The 14,117-nt window shown below is 48.0% G+C and overlaps 8 protein-coding genes across 8 annotated transcripts; 2 read left to right on the top strand and 6 right to left on the bottom strand.

Annotated features, from left to right (window-relative positions):
* Positions 1-171: 171 nt before the first annotated feature.
* On the top strand, positions 172-2,504 carry DFJ58DRAFT_862631 (aspartic peptidase domain-containing protein; the record flags this gene model as incomplete). Its single annotated transcript, XM_041394075.1, has 12 exons — positions 172-349; positions 382-416; positions 469-487; positions 538-561; positions 611-669; positions 718-738; positions 791-846; positions 897-1,156; positions 1,209-1,404; positions 1,459-1,581; positions 1,636-1,749; positions 1,803-2,504. Coding segments are annotated over 12 exons (1,668 nt in total), but the record flags the coding sequence as incomplete, so codon positions are not given.
* Positions 2,505-4,602, bottom strand: DFJ58DRAFT_143130 (uncharacterized protein). The gene is made up of 2 exons (XM_041378860.1): positions 4,110-4,602; positions 2,505-4,051 (listed from the first exon to the last, which is right to left on the bottom strand). Exons 1-2 carry the CDS (start codon positions 4,566-4,568, stop codon positions 2,624-2,626), a joined length of 1,887 nt encoding a protein of 628 aa, XP_041247822.1. The 5' UTR covers positions 4,569-4,602; the 3' UTR covers positions 2,505-2,623.
* An 804-nt stretch (positions 4,603-5,406) lies between these two features.
* On the bottom strand, positions 5,407-7,259 carry DFJ58DRAFT_911787 (Ribophorin I). Its single transcript, XM_041395247.1, has 6 exons — positions 6,950-7,259; positions 6,698-6,901; positions 6,355-6,642; positions 5,897-6,304; positions 5,707-5,845; positions 5,407-5,650 (listed from the first exon to the last, which is right to left on the bottom strand). The coding sequence occupies exons 1-6, from the start codon at positions 7,231-7,233 to the stop codon at positions 5,525-5,527; spliced, it is 1,449 nt and encodes a 482-aa protein (XP_041247823.1). The 5' UTR covers positions 7,234-7,259; the 3' UTR covers positions 5,407-5,524.
* Positions 7,260-7,348: 89 nt separating this feature from the next.
* Positions 7,349-8,487, bottom strand: DFJ58DRAFT_743094 (ribosomal protein L22/L17). The gene is made up of 5 exons (XM_041387238.1): positions 8,414-8,487; positions 8,288-8,357; positions 8,018-8,234; positions 7,755-7,962; positions 7,349-7,700 (listed from the first exon to the last, which is right to left on the bottom strand). The coding sequence occupies exons 1-5, from the start codon at positions 8,442-8,444 to the stop codon at positions 7,462-7,464; spliced, it is 765 nt and encodes a 254-aa protein (XP_041247824.1). The 5' UTR covers positions 8,445-8,487; the 3' UTR covers positions 7,349-7,461.
* Positions 8,488-8,594: 107 nt separating this feature from the next.
* On the top strand, positions 8,595-8,908 carry DFJ58DRAFT_654730 (Yos1-like protein; the record flags this gene model as incomplete). The annotated part of the gene is made up of 2 exons (XM_041381813.1): positions 8,595-8,682; positions 8,733-8,908. 2 exons carry the CDS (start codon positions 8,595-8,597, stop codon positions 8,906-8,908), a joined length of 264 nt encoding a protein of 87 aa, XP_041247825.1.
* On the bottom strand, positions 8,854-9,913 carry DFJ58DRAFT_769982 (uncharacterized protein). The gene is made up of 4 exons (XM_041389049.1): positions 9,658-9,913; positions 9,298-9,606; positions 9,181-9,250; positions 8,854-9,127 (listed from the first exon to the last, which is right to left on the bottom strand). Exons 1-4 carry the CDS (start codon positions 9,900-9,902, stop codon positions 9,056-9,058), a joined length of 696 nt encoding a protein of 231 aa, XP_041247826.1. The 5' UTR covers positions 9,903-9,913; the 3' UTR covers positions 8,854-9,055.
* On the bottom strand, positions 9,914-10,873 carry DFJ58DRAFT_769984 (caffeine-induced death protein 2-domain-containing protein). Its single transcript, XM_041389050.1, has 5 exons — positions 10,708-10,873; positions 10,500-10,652; positions 10,294-10,445; positions 10,183-10,243; positions 9,914-10,123 (listed from the first exon to the last, which is right to left on the bottom strand). Exons 1-5 carry the CDS (start codon positions 10,820-10,822, stop codon positions 10,029-10,031), a joined length of 576 nt encoding a protein of 191 aa, XP_041247827.1. The 5' UTR covers positions 10,823-10,873; the 3' UTR covers positions 9,914-10,028.
* Positions 10,874-11,622: 749 nt separating this feature from the next.
* Positions 11,623-13,796, bottom strand: DFJ58DRAFT_143286 (uncharacterized protein). The gene is made up of 9 exons (XM_041378862.1): positions 13,624-13,796; positions 13,235-13,423; positions 13,059-13,181; positions 12,786-13,010; positions 12,648-12,728; positions 12,548-12,589; positions 12,092-12,499; positions 11,967-12,038; positions 11,623-11,916 (listed from the first exon to the last, which is right to left on the bottom strand). Exons 1-9 carry the CDS (start codon positions 13,686-13,688, stop codon positions 11,721-11,723), a joined length of 1,401 nt encoding a protein of 466 aa, XP_041247828.1. The 5' UTR covers positions 13,689-13,796; the 3' UTR covers positions 11,623-11,720.
* Between the last annotated feature and the right edge of the window lie 321 nt (positions 13,797-14,117).

A 14,117-nucleotide genomic window follows, 5' to 3' on the forward strand; every position in this document is an offset into this window, starting at 1 on the left:
AAATAGACACCTGTCAATGCAAAATTATTCTTGTTTTGTGCCTCGTTGATATATCACAACTCCCGGCTTTTGTTGTTGCTATCATAGACTGCGCCCACTCCTTCAGCGCACTTACACTGGCCCTCGCCAAAGTCATTCCTTTCATCTTCTGCCATGAAGTTAATACAGGCTCTTTCTCTGGCAGTCCTGGCCGGAGTTTCAGTGGCTGTTAAAATACCTTTCATTCAATCAAGGCACACGACCTTACAGCGACGAAGTGGTGGCACAGACGTTTCAGTGTCGCACCCACAAGTTCTGTCTTCGGTCTCCACTGCGCTTACTCTCAAGCAAGTTATATCTTCATTATCCAGTTCAACATATACATACCAACTGACTACCGAGATAGTGACGTTCACGATCTCATTTATATGGCAAATGTAAGCACGCTTCGTTCGCCTTGCCATGTCAATTTATTCACCAGGTAATTAGGTTACCCTTGGTGGTGTTGGTAAGTAACATACCCCATTCACATCGCAAGGTGACTCATCGATCAACCAGATTATCTGGTCCAACTTGACACTGGTAATTTTTACCGTTCCCTTTCCTTTTTCATATCTTACGTCTTCGTTAGGCTCTTCTGACCTGTGGGTCCTCAACAGTCCAACACCAATCCCTAATGCAAACATTACAGTGAGTGGCACACACTATTTCCGACCATAGTTTACTTACGTTCACTAGTCCCAGAACTATAATCTGACTGTAAGCGCATTTCTGCTTGAATAGGGATCTTCGGTCTGACTTAACGCAAAAGTATGGCATCGGTTGGGCATATGGGAGTGTTTCCTATGTCAATGCCGAGTTTGCAGGGTAAGTAAGTGTTAAAGTGACATGTCGTAGACTAATTCAACTTCAAATAGGATATCCGTTCCTTCCCAAGCTTTTCTTGACGTCTCGTCTGCGCAAAACCCGGCATTATCCTACGGAGCTATTGGAATTCTAGGGCTAGGTTTTGACTCATTATCGAGTATAGATGCCCTCGTGAACTCCACTGGCGCGTCGACCGGCCGCACCCTCCTCTACAATCTTTTCCAGGACAATCCTTCCGAACCCAATTTTATTGCATTTTCCCTGCAGAGTACATCAGATGACGATCAAGTTACAGGCAGCTTCGCAATTGGTAACTTTGTAGTGTTACTCTTATATGCACTTGTTGACGCATCAAAATGCAGGCGAGACTGAGCCTCAATATTCAAATGTCACAAGTACAAACAAAATCCCAACTTGGCCCGTAGACTCTCCAACGCGTTGGAATGTGTTGTTGGACTCGTTCATTGTTGGCACAGAGACCTATTCAGTTTCCACTGGCGTGCAGGGCGCGCCATCGAACAAGGCAGTCGTTCTTCTGGATAGCGGAACGTCGTATACGTGCGTGATCATCTGCGTCAATGGTCGGACATACTTTATTCACAAGGAGTGCAGATACGCGCCTACTGATGTGTGTCAATCCATTTATGGCGGTGTATCTGGGGCTCAGTATAACTCTGGCCTTGGGCAATGGATCGTCCCTTGCGACGCAGAAATAGATATGGCGCTTCAGTTTGAGTAAGTGTTTGTATTCGATCACGTATTTCTTAGTCATCGACATTGTCATAACAGTAATCAAATCTTCCCGATAAATCCCCTCGACGTTTCACCAACGAGTTTGAGCGATCCTTCAACCTGTGTCGGCTCTTTTATACCCCAAAGTGTTTCCGTTGGGGCTGGCCAATTGTAAGTCTATGGTAATCATTCTGGAATGCATCGTTAAGTGATCATCTCCCTAGTGATTGGTTGATAGGCGACAACGTTTTGCGTTCAGTCTATACAGTGTACGACTTTGGCGACTTCGTTTCAATGGGGACTATGGGCAACCCTTACGTCCAAATGCTCTCCCTGGTCGATCCTGACCAGGCATCGGTGGAGTTCCACGATGTCCGGGGTGGAACGCCACTGAATAACATTACTTACAACGTTTCAAGCGGTGATTCCGGATCAACAACCGTGACGTTGTCCACGGATGTAGCAGACACTATTGACCAGCTCTCCAAATACCTCCCCGCCATGCTTGGCGTTATGGCTCTTAATGCTCTCGTTTTGGTCATTCTTTCCATCGTCGCCCTTGTCCTGCTGTGCAGACGTCGAGGGAGGGGCGCGCGAGCGCGCAAGACACCCGGAAGACTAAGTCCCATGCCGATGAACATTACCACGACAAGGTATCCCGGGTATCCCGATTATGTGAACCCTCAAGAGCCACACACATATCAACCTGTCTCAATGGCATTAACTGAAGACACACTTTTCGCTCCTCCATCGCCTGCCTTTAAAGGGGAGTCAAGACCTGGAGACCGCCCAAACTCAGTCGCATAGTGAACTGATAACACCTCTCATACTCCCCTTCCGTCACTATATCATGACTGTGCTCTATCCGTTCTCATGTACTTATGCAAATGTTGTGGGGCTTCTGTAGTAGTCTCGCGGACAACGGACCTCTCTTCGGACACTATTTATCTATTTTCTGTCTGCTCGATCTATCGCCCTATGTATATATAATATAGTCACTGCTCATCAGTGTCATGCCACATAACTCCTAACGGAGTGTCCTGCATCATGTGCGCGATTTGGTACTACGCGATGCCATCTCGAAGGCTACATAGTTGTCCATGTCAACGAGTGTCCGAATGTTTCCTAACCTCTCCTCCTCAACTCCAGGTGTTGGGCTACCTCTCGTGCTCTTTAGAACCTGTCGTGCCAATGATCTGTACGAGCTCCAGGTTTTTTCTTGCTCCTGGGTAAGGCCCCCGGCTTCTTGGAGGCGCTTGGTCGCCTCCATCAAGGTAGAAGCAAGTTTAGACCGGTAGAACGCGGCCGTGTGTTCATCACTGAGAAGCGCGTCAACGCGCGCAAAGTCAGCTAGCCACATTGCATGTTGAATATGAGTGACGTTGTTGGTAGCGAGGGCAGTGCGCAGAAGGAACGACATGGTCTCCACATCCGTCGGCAGGTTCTTCCCCTTGGACCTCTTCTTCACCGTCGGAGAACGACTTCCACCCGACTCGAATTGACTGGCTTCGACGCCTGTCATGAGTTCATACACGCGGACGGCAGTTGGCCAGTCTGCGCTGCGGCAGCACGTCATAAGAGCGAGGTGGTACGATTGCGCTGTCGGCGTCAACTTGGGGAGATGATAAACTATGTCGTTCTGTACACTCCATTCCAATGCTCCAAGAGCGTCGTTCGACTCGTTGAGCGATCCGAGAGCGGCGAGTCCAGCATACGCTCTGAGTAGTTTGTGTATGTGGTTAGAGTCGATGAGGTAACGCATCCATACTTTGTCCCAATTGATCTTTTCCATGATTTGACGCGTGAAGTGAACGGTGAGTCTATGCTTTTGCATGGAGTTGCAAAGCTGGAGGGTAGCGTCTAACGTCCATGCATTAAGATTATTTGACAATCTTTTAGGCATATCTTCCCCTGGTTTCGAAAGACCCAATTGATCATGGATAATAGTGAATGCAAAACTTTGATCATTCGGGCTTCCCCGCGTAAGGGCGCGTATGGCTGTTGCAATGAGCCCAGGATCCAAGAAGAAGTCAGGATTCCTCTGCATAACTTTCTCCATCTGTATCCAAACGTGCTTCGCATCAGACGCAGCATCATTACGAGTAGAAGCCTCTCCGCCAGTGACCGACCGCTTCTGACGTGCGGATATTGCCTTGAACATCGCAGTGAAGACGAACCTGTCAGGTGCGAGAGGTCCTTCCTGGTCCATGGCGAAGTAAACGTCAAAGATTTTATGGTAGTCTCCTGCATCGCCGAGAATCTGGATGTATGCGACAAGAGGCTGCAGGGACAACTCCTTCGAGTTGTCAGCCTCGTGAAATTTGACGGATTCGATGTGTTTTAGGTAGGATTCGTAAAGAGAATGCGCATTCTGCAACTGCTTGCTGTATTTCGGCCAGTCCTTGATGAGGGAAATACCGCTGAGCATCGTGGAGAAAGTGATGCTGTTGGGCGAAAATCCCCTACGCTTCATCTATTACAGAAGCCCGTTATTAAGAGTGGTTGCAAACCCGGTGGATAGACCCACTCACGTCAATGAACAAATCGTAGGAGAGCTGGTACCGTTCAGCGCTCAAGCACTCTGATATCATTGTATTCCACACAGCTACGTTCTGAGCATCCCGAGGAGTCGACTTTAAACGCTCAATGGCACCTTCAAGGTCCCCCTCGCTGCACAAACGCTTGAGTTGAATTGACAAGTCATAAGGTTTGAGCAGACGTTTCTTCTGCACCCCCTCGCCATCTCCTTGACGTTTGTCCAGCTGGGCGCGAGACCGAAAGTTCGACGGTCCGCCTGTCCGAGCTTTATCTGGATGTCCTTGATGCGCAGAATGCGGCCTCTCAGACGCACGTCCGAGGAGAGAAGAACCTTGCTTTCGCTCTAAACTTGAGTCTATCGTTATCCCAGAACCTATCGATCGCCACCAGTTGTTCTGCTTCGACTTGAGAATGACGTTGCGAGCTGTTCTTCTCCCTTGACTCGAAATCATACCGAATTAGTACGGTCTCTGAAGATCTGACAACTTGACAAGTCAAACTCATGAAATTACTAGTAGTGCAATGGGAAAGTTTGACACAAATGGAGATTTGGCCCCTGTACAGCGGCCAACTCGGAGACTAACATCTGATCGAACACGACAAAGTCGCAAGGTCATCAGCATCATCAAACGGCCACGTAGCTTGCACATAATCTGGACGACCGGGTGAACGTTCCGATCAACACCGCTTGCACTCGTCTCTCATACATCTCGACTCGATCTCACTACATTACCTTGGCCTTTCCTCTGCTCCATGGAAGTATCTAGTATCTCGACAGCAGAGATGCGGAAGCATTGGGCTCCATTTGCACAACCCGGCTATTTGACATATATTACCTGACAGCCGATGGTCCCACTGGACGTGCGCTCATTATTTCTGTACACCTAATGGTCATGGATAGGAGAACCTGGCAAGCGCGATAACCAGACACGATGTGATTGTGTACATTTCTGATTGATCATGACCAGCTTTGGCAATACCGTGCGGGAACTTGGACCCACATCCTCCCCAAACGTTGTAACTTAACTCGATAGCGCCCACAACGACCCATCGAATAATCCAAATGCGGAGGATCATGAAGGCAGTGGAGGTGACGAGAGACATGCGATATCATGATTTCGGCAACAGTCGAATAACTTAGGGGTTGTTCTACACATGTCAGGACAAGACTCAGACAGGAAGCTATAACGTGTACTTAATATTCTTATAAGTTTGATCTTCCAAGAAGCCTTATTTCCATGTCACCAAGCGATGCGACGTAATTAGGTTTTACAGCTCACGCGGGAGGTGTTTGGGAGTCAGATCGAGCTTTGAGGCACGAAGAATCAAATAGATAATATCACAAATGTCACCTACGCGCTTCAAGCAAGAATATTTTGCATCATCAAGCGGTACTGTACATTACGCATTACTTCTTGTGTAGGTTCAAATCCACGCGCCTAGCCATGAAGGCAAAAGCAAAGAGGCTGAAGAAAGCAGCGCCAACGGACACGGCTTTCTTTAAGTGAGCCGAGAGGGGAACCTGATACGAGACCTGGACAACGCATTGATTTAGTGCCTTCAAACCCAACACACAAGATATGCACTCACATAAATAATGCCCGCGTGCTTGTAAGTCAAGTCCCTGTATGTGAAGGTGACGGCGGGGCGCCCCGCGGTATCGAGGTAGCTGATGTGTGTTGACATACTGTTAGAAAGTTCGGGGAAAGGGGAGACGGATTTGATATTGCTGTAGGTCACATTAGTGAATACCCAAAGACTACAATCTCATTCGACTTACGTTGCACCCTCCGGCAGTATAATCTTGACTTCGGCATTGTTCACAACAGTTCCGGGAATGTTCGTCATGACAGGTACGCCAACCACGTATATGCCATTCTTCACATCATAGCCGACTGAGTCCTGCAGAGGCGTGTCGAAGCCAATAGTGTAAGAGTAGTTCCAACCCCCGAGAACTGGATAGCGTGGCCGTAATTCAAGCACACTGTACTGCGTTGCCTTGCTGCCTTTTGCGACCGACGGTGCCGCGCGCAGATGGGATGTGGAGACATTCCCGTTCTGGTCATAGAAGTACGCATTGGTCACACCAGGTGGAAGGTGCAATGTGAAGTCGGAGAGAATATGCGGGGCTTGCCTGCGGTGATAGATTTGGCTCTGGTACTCTAAGCGAGAGAAGTGGCCCTTGAGGCTGAATTCGAAATTGAACGACGTATAAGAAATGCGAGAGGCGTCACTTACGTGGGTCCAGCGTTATGGAGGTGAATCTTGTCCTCAATGTTCAAGTTGGAACCCCAGTGGCTAATCTCTGCTGTACGGTGGAGCGTCTCGGCCTCAAGAACGGGATAGTCGAAGCTGTAATGAACTGAGACAGATTGTTGATATTTTGCCACAAAATCTGTGTCCGTTTGAATGTCGTGGTAAGGACCATAGGTAATGGTTCCCCCAGATTTGGTGACAGAACCATCTCTCACGAAACTGTCCACGTCATGTGGGGTAGTATAGGAAATGACGTTCGGCGTGATGGACCTGTCATGGCAGAATCAGATCTTCAGACATGCAGCAAGTAGTAGATAGCGCATACTTTATCTTTGTGCGCTGTACGAGGGTAGTATAAGGACTGATGGTGAAAAGGTTAGTTTCATACTTGAGCAGCTGAGGCTCCTTCTGAGTGGCCTGTTCAGGAAATGGGTGTGTAGCATGCGTCTGCACAGTCTCCAACACAAGGTTGAGAGTGCCGTTCACAGCCAAGGCTTTTGGAAGGGAAACAGATAACAAATGCTCTGTACTGCATGACATGAATATCACGTACTGAACAACACACGACCCAACACACCTGGATTCATCCTCGTTGAGCTCGAGAGGCGTGGTCTGGCCCTTTACTTTAGCCTCGAGCCAACTTGTTTTTGCTCGCTCAGCCTTGCTGAGCGCGATTTGATATGTAGTTTGGCCTGGTTCGAGAGCCTTGACGGCGTAAGTTGTACTGACATGTACTAGCGAACCACCTAGTTCGATGGTGCGGACGATAGCCGTGTTTTCAAAAGCAAGACCAGCCAGTGAGAATGAAGGTGCAAGCGCGCTCACAAGGAGCAGAGGAAGTGTCCACCAGCGTCGTGCCATTTAGAATCGTGGTCTGTTGTAGGAAAGAGCAACGACGTGTCATTGCCCTTTGCTGCTATTTTTAGTTATTCATATTACTACTAGTATGCCGGGTACCCGAATGAAGAATAAATGCGTTCGGATTCATCACAATTCGTCGTGCTGGCAAGCCTGGATAACATCCGAAGAGCTCTCACTCGAATAAAAGCACGATTATATATGAACTGTAATCAAGACTAGAAACAGCCGCTACCACTGCCAGGTCCGAGCGGGGTTTCTGAGCGGTACATCCTCCCGAACCAACCCTGCAGAGACTATTCTCTTCAAACGCCGCTCGCGTTGCTCCTTCTTCAATTGCTCAAATGTCTTCCCTTCCCTCAAGATCACATGCATGCGCGAATCGGGGTGAACTCTAATACCAAACTTGCCACGTCCTCGAGGCTCAAGTCGTTTTAGTTGCTTCGGTCCCTTAGTCACCCAGGCTTCCGCTATACAAGTATTAGAAGGTCAACCCTTGGAAATATATAATCAACGGGACTTACAAACGATGAGTTTGGAAGGATCCATATTTTTGTATACCGTCGCATGAAGTTTAGCTGTCGCCAACATGCTCTTTATCCGGCTTGTGGCTCGCTTCTCACTAAATTGCATTTGCACGATAGCATGGTCAATTGGCTTTCCAGATATCTGTCGGCCAATCATATTGAGTTTCCTATGTGAAATTTTGAAGTTAGCCGTGGAGTATTTGTGCTGTGCGATGTGTAGTCAGTGATGTGCGGTAAGTATCATAGTGTGAAGGTCATACTTGAGTGGCCTTCTTCTTGACAACAGTAGGAGCGCTCTCGGTAGATGTTTTCTTAGGTCGGCCACCCTTCTCGTGGCTCACAGCTGCCTCGAACACACTCTGCTGGCCCTGTTTCTCCTGCTCACCTCTTTTCTTCTCCTCCACCGGATCTGCTTTTCTTGCCTTCGGGGCAAACTTCTCCTGAATCCATTGCAGAGGATTATAGTGACTAGCGGCTCTGCGAACATGAAGAATAAGAAACAGAACGTCCTTTCTGTTTGACCAACGTACCTCCGTTGACATTGCCATTGAATGGGGGATGAAGTTATGCGGAACTGTACTGGAGTACCCAAACGACTTGCTATATCATGCTCAAGCTTAAGAGCTGCTATATCTGCAGAAATGTTTACAACATACCGTACCGCACTTGTCTTGCGACAGATTGCATCCTGCACAGATTCTGGCAAGCAGCCAAGGCCCATTAAACAAATTCAGCTCGCACTTTGGTCACACCACCTCTGTCACGGCCACGGAAAGTCACATTGTGTCGACACGTTTACAAGAACCAAGTCCGCAACCCATCACTGCGAGCGGAACGATGCTCACACTCGGAACAATTCTTTACGTTTCGCTCCTTCTAATTAATGCAATGGCAGTCCTCAGTGAGGACCGATTCCTTGCGAAAAGTGAGAACCATCAATTTACTGCTGCTTCATTCGCTGACGCCGTTTTACAGTCGGCTGGTCCTCTGTTCAGAACCCTAACGCTGGTTTTCAGCCACCATACGATCAGTCAGGGTACGGATATACCCAGCAGCAAGACGCTGGTGTCAAAGTCCGATTAATCAACCTCATTAGTGCTGTGCGGACCCTCATGCGTAGTAAGTGGCACAAGCCTCAAGTCGGAACTTGACACACTTACGTTTCCGCACAAAGTACCACTAATAGGACTGAATCTTGTCATAATTGTGTACGAGCTAATTCTTGGTGGCTGAGTGGTATTATGTACGTGCACTGACGTGGATCATGAGATTAATGTTAAACAATATGTCTCCTTTCTTCAGCCAGCGCTGTTGAGTCTGTCATACTCTTCGTTGATTTGTCTGATGAAATCTCCCGGCGAATGACCGCCCTGATAACACGTTGTAAGGCCTTGCACATTGTGCGGCAATGTTATTTGCATACCTCGCAGTCATACCAAGTGCCATCCCGTATACATACTTGTTGACCATTGATGATGATTGTGCAGCTTTTCCTATTGCGGGCTTAGCTCCCATGGGATTCTCAGACTTAAGGACTTACTGGATCCCAGCTGCGATGCTATCCCTGGCGCTCTGTTGCAAAAGTTGTATTCCTTCCGTTCCACGGCCGTCTTTTCCTGCGCATCGACCAGCTTTGCCGTTTTCCCAGTCGATTCCCGCTGCGTTGGCGCAGTTGAGGGCAGTTTCAGGCGTGCCGATATTATCACTCCCCTGAAAGTTTTGGCATTGCATAAAGGACCACCATTCAGCAGTAGTGTGATATTTGGCAGCGCACAACTCTTGCACATTTCCGGCACACTCCGCTTGTCCATGCATGCAAGTTACGCCATAAGGCTCCGAGGCATTTGGTCTATCACACATAGTGAACTACGTGCTAAGAAGGCGTGATGCTTGAACGTACTTGGCGATGAATGACAATGAAATCTCTACTTTCTGGCCTACTCTTTGTAATACGCGGTTGAACACAGATTCACACAGAATTGCATCTGGGCAGCGAGACATGACTCCTAGAACCACTGGCACTTTCATATTATCGGATATTGCTGTTGGAAATTGATACTGCACCGTCAGCGGCGGTGCCAGGGCCATCGCAATACTGGTTAATCCGAGTAAAGAGAGTGAGGATAGTATCATGGTACAAAGCATAGATATCTAGATGATGGTAGTTGCAGGTGAACGGGCTGTTCTAAAATGCTTCCGCTATCGCGTCATCAGCATGATAACATAAGCAACTAGTTTGGTAAACAATTGGTGACATGGCTTCTGTATCGCCTATGGCGATTCTTGGATGTGAACAGCATCCCACCACTTCCGCGCCTCGGCCTCCGTCAAAGGAGGCGAAAAATACTGACACCTTGATTGAAACGCTGAGTTTGACAAATGGAATAATGTCAAAAACCAGTGTGAGACAAGTTAACATCCTCACCATCAAGTGATCGTTGGCGTACGATCTTCTCAACAGCCAATTCATTGTGAACTTGATTTCTCTGCGCATGGGTTTTTAAGGAAAGGAGTTGCACCCCGAAACCCTTCTTACCTTCACCTCATCCGCAAACATGGCTGCTTGCGTTTTCCTTTCAGCCCTGGCATCGCCCTGTTCGCTTGTCAATGACTTTCGCTTCCCCTCTATGGACTGATCGACAATATTGACGCAATAATTTATCATTTCCGTACGCCGTTTCCAGTTTTCTAAGCACAGGACAGGCATGAGACTTTTTCAGGATGAACACCGAAGAAGCTCACCGACCAGTTCCTTCCATACGTACGCGCAAGCTTGGTCCTGAATATTGCCTTTGCCGCTTATCCCTGCACGATCTCGATCACGGAACTGTGCGTTCGTGCGATTCAACCGCATAGTAATTGTATCATCCAGTCTGCGATATTCTTTGAGAAGATCTATAAGAATTGAGCCACTAGAAACTCCAAATTACGACAAGAGACTTGAATGCACCTTTGAACATGCTAAGGTTGTGACATGTTGATGGCGAGACATGAACCAAGTGCGGTGTCGAGGAAGGCTCTTGAACAGCTAAGCTACCTAACGTTGGTGGTTGTTTTGAAGGCATGTCGTTCACGTGCCGGTGAACCGAATTCGCGGGCTCAAATGGCCCTGTATGGAATGTCGATCAATGATGTGGGTCGGAAGATGCCGGTACCATTTATTCTAAGTTTTCAGTCAAAAAGGAAAGTGAGGTCTAGTTCAGCAGATTAGCGCTCACCCGCGCGACCGTCGGGGTTGTATTTTTTGATCAAGAATTCACCACATGTCGGCTGACATTGAGCCTACGTGTCTCGGCGGTGATTATATGGCGGCGTTTACTTCAGAAAGTCTTTAAAGTAGTAGTCCGTCTTTGGCCGCTCATAATGCGCTGCTGAAAGTCCCCTGACAGCCCTTATCAGCGTCACAAAAATTGAAACTCATTGTCAGTCACTCCTGTCACAAAGCACAGCAGTTTGGTTGAGATAAGTGGGCTACTTTTCCTCTCCCGTTCACCAGTGAACACAAAAAAGGTACTTGAATGCAATATGGCAGCTGGCTTCTCGATCATCATCCGATTCTCTTATTTGGACACATAAAAACAAATGATAGGCACGCAATATTGTGAAAACTTCCGTTGTATCATTGACAGCGCTTCTAGGGATGAGATGCTTGATCTTGATCATACTTTTATAGTTTGCGGTCGCGTTGATCTGTATCTCTGAGATAATGAGGATAGAAATTCGCAAGAATAATTCAGTTATAATAATAAGAATAATTGTTCCGAACATAGCAGGTCCCTAGGTCATCTCTCATCCACTCTGTGGAGAAAGGAAATGCTACGGCCCGCGATATACATATATAAGCAGTCATCCATAGACATGATAGATCGAACGCCGACATCACGGCGATATCTGTCAGCCAATGTCACATCGGCTCACATTAATGCTGACACACATTAGTCTTCTCGTCGAAGGGGCCAGGCACTAAGGGGCACTGGCAACATTCCATCGTTGCACAGATTCGAAGTCCAAAGTGTCTTGGGGTTGTCCGTTCGTGTGCTTCTTCTTAGACTGCTTTGGAACGTATTGGTGCTCGTCGACCATGTGTCTGTGTCTACGTGCTGGATCCTTGAACCACATCCCACAATTATACCGGCATGCGTGCGGCGTGGATCCAGTACTGATGAGTAGATTGAGTTTAGAATGGGGCATGGATAAAGTGCTACTCACTGTCCGTGCATGTGAGTATCGAGGGAAGTTTTCTGGGGAAAACCTTTGCCGCAGACACCGCATACAAATGGTCTGGAAATGAATCAGATTGGCGAAGGACGCTCGCGAATGACCAAGTCGCTTACTTATAACGCAAATGAGTCGTTTCAACGTGGCGTTTGACTAATTGCTTCTTGGACATGTATTTGCACTGTCCTCCTGACTCTGTCGACCAGGTGCACAACCATTTCCGTGTCGTGCCGTCCAGAGTAAAACAAGCGTACTTCTCCCACTCCTCTGAATCTGACTTGGGTGGTATTATTGGGCGGGTAATGTGTGATTGATCACTGGAATCACTACCGCATGGACTGTCCTCGTGTTGGCGGTGGCGCTCATCGCTGCCGCTTGGAATGCTGTATTTTGCCGAGAAATGATGATCAGATTGAGATCTGTGCAATGGTGGGCTACCGATCATTTCAGGAGGAGTAAGCGTTCGCTGGTAAGGCCTGGAAGAAACAGGAGGCTGGCTATGGTCAACTTCAATGTTTACATGTCTGCAAGTCCGTTATATGCGAGGTTGCAAAGAATGTTAAATGAAGTACCTGAGCGGCTCCATGATCTTCGTGACGGAAGATGCATGGTAACTAATGAAAGAAGGGGTGTCCTTAGCAGAAGAGATAAGAGCAATTAAAAGCCACGTACTGTCCAGCTGGGGATGAGCTTCTTCGTTTTTGGGGGAGTAAAGTAGGTGTGGAGATGCTGCGGTCAGATAGTGCCGGGGAGCTGCCAAGGCGACTACATTTTAACACCCTATTTCATACTGATCTGATAAAAACGCACGGCATGCCAGGAGAATCGCGTAAGCTGGAGATGGAGCTCGACGATGCCGACCGCGTGGAACTTCGACCAATGTAATCGACATAAAGGGGGCGTGGATATGGTATCTGAGATTCAGGTTCATAGCGTTCCCAAGCGTACGTCGCCGTTGGCGCGTTGAAAACCGATAAGGAGACGGGTCGTTGTTGTCGACTGTCATGGTAGGTCTCCAAGTCTGTGCAAGTGTGCCTTTTCAAAGCGATTAGTACTTCGCCGAGTGGCATCGAACATGCATACCTAAGTTGCCCATCGTGTGCCGGCAAGTGGTCCATGAACTTTGTGAATCGAGAAGGTAAAGGACGGACATCTCGGTCATATGTTCTTTCACGAGAGAGAGGTGGCAAGGTGTACAGGTTACTTCTTACAATAATGGCAATTATAGAGACGAACAAGTGAATCAGATGAAGAATTACCGTGAAGACGAAGGCAGTATACACCCTCTTCGCTCCGATTGTCGCTGAGAAGTGGATGGATCGCCAGGTGAGTTCAGTTGGCACTCGTCATGGTCGCTGGAACCCCGTTCTACCTCAGGTAGCGAGTAGCGAGTCTGCTCGGAGTGTCTATTGGGACCGCTCATTTCTTGTTTCGGTGAGTCGGAAGCCCTGTAGGAAGGTGAAATGAAGATGTGGCGAAATGTGGCGTCAGTAATTATACGTAGGAAATCGTAAGCGAAGTGAACAAAGCAAAGTGTAATAGATTAAAGCACTTTGGGCATCGCCGAAACATGGGGCTCCAACGATGACCCAGGGCCAAGAGAATGCAATGCCAACATAGGGTGGGAGATGTCAGATGTGCCACTTGCCATAGATGTTTCTTGGCTTTGTCAAAGGACTGCTGAGCGTTAGATACGGACGAGAGCGGTGACATTATTTCTTGAGGATTGAATGGACTAGGGAGAGAGGGGTGGTTTTAAGACTCGGTTGAAAATGGATGGGTATAAATACAAGGCGATCTGTTCACTCCGGCTGAGGAAGTTGTTTTCATAGAAAAAGGCTACGAGATCAAGAACTAATTTTTCCCAGTACCGACTCCCCATTCTGGTCGGAGATCTTGACAGGGCTTCTTCCAGCTGTGGGTGAACTGGATGCACACTGGAGATCAATATTCGCGGGAGATACAACAAAGGCATAGCCCGCGGCCGAAAAGGTGTATAAGTCGCATTCGCATTTGTGGGAAAGTGTTTTGGGGGGCCGGTCAGCGCGCACGCAGACACGTATCAGAAACCAATCCGTTGTGGGTCCGCTCAAGATCGATTAAACCACGATTAAACGGCCCGCAACCGAAATGGATTATTAC

This window comes from Suillus subalutaceus (genome assembly GCF_016647625.1).
Source record: "Suillus subalutaceus strain FC151 chromosome Unknown DFJ58scaffold_17, whole genome shotgun sequence".
NCBI lineage: Eukaryota > Fungi > Basidiomycota > Agaricomycetes > Boletales > Suillaceae > Suillus > Suillus subalutaceus.

Bases quoted from the DNA above. Each gene is read 5' to 3' on its own strand.
- DFJ58DRAFT_143130 (XM_041378860.1), bottom strand. From the start codon at position 4,568: ATGATTTCGAGTCAAGGGAGAAGAACAGCTCGCAACGTCATTCTCAAG. The intron at 4,052-4,109 runs GTGAGTGGGTCT...CTTCTGTAATAG, and splicing joins CCTACGATTTGTTCATTGAC to ATGAAGCGTAGGGGATTTTC.
- DFJ58DRAFT_911787 (XM_041395247.1), bottom strand. From the start codon at position 7,233: ATGGCACGACGCTGGTGGACACTTCCTCTGCTCCTTGTGAGCGCGCTT. The intron at 6,643-6,697 runs GTATGCGCTATC...CTGCCATGACAG, and splicing joins GTACAGCGCACAAAGATAAA to GTCCATCACGCCGAACGTCA. The intron at 5,846-5,896 runs GTAAGTCGAATG...TGTGACCTACAG, and splicing joins ATACTGCCGGAGGGTGCAAC to CAATATCAAATCCGTCTCCC.
- DFJ58DRAFT_743094 (XM_041387238.1), bottom strand. From the start codon at position 8,444: ATGCAATCTGTCGCAAGACAAGTGCGGTACG. The intron at 8,358-8,413 runs GTATGTTGTAAA...AGCATGATATAG, and splicing joins CGCAAGACAAGTGCGGTACG to CAAGTCGTTTGGGTACTCCA. The intron at 7,701-7,754 runs GTAAGTCCCGTT...ATACTTGTATAG, and splicing joins TCCTTCCAAACTCATCGTTT to CGGAAGCCTGGGTGACTAAG.
- DFJ58DRAFT_769982 (XM_041389049.1), bottom strand. From the start codon at position 9,902: ATGCTTTGTACCATGATACTATCCTCACTCTCTTTACTCGGATTAACC. The intron at 9,607-9,657 runs GTACGTTCAAGC...TATGTGTGATAG, and splicing joins TCATTGTCATTCATCGCCAA to ACCAAATGCCTCGGAGCCTT. The intron at 9,128-9,180 runs GTATGCAAATAA...ACGTGTTATCAG, and splicing joins GCACTTGGTATGACTGCGAG to GGCGGTCATTCGCCGGGAGA.
- DFJ58DRAFT_769984 (XM_041389050.1), bottom strand. From the start codon at position 10,822: ATGCCTTCAAAACAACCACCAACGTTAGGTAGCTTAGCTGTTCAAGAG. The intron at 10,446-10,499 runs GTGAGCTTCTTC...TCCTGTGCTTAG, and splicing joins CGTATGGAAGGAACTGGTCG to AAAACTGGAAACGGCGTACG. The intron at 10,124-10,182 runs GTGAGGATGTTA...TGTCAAACTCAG, and splicing joins ACGCCAACGATCACTTGATG to CGTTTCAATCAAGGTGTCAG.
- DFJ58DRAFT_143286 (XM_041378862.1), bottom strand. From the start codon at position 13,688: ATGTCACCGCTCTCGTCCGTATCTAACGCTCAGCAGTCCTTTGACAAA. The intron at 13,424-13,623 runs GCAAGTGGCACA...ACCTTCCTACAG, and splicing joins AAAGCCAAGAAACATCTATG to GGCTTCCGACTCACCGAAAC. The intron at 12,500-12,547 runs GTACTTCATTTA...ACGGACTTGCAG, and splicing joins AAGATCATGGAGCCGCTCAG to ACATGTAAACATTGAAGTTG.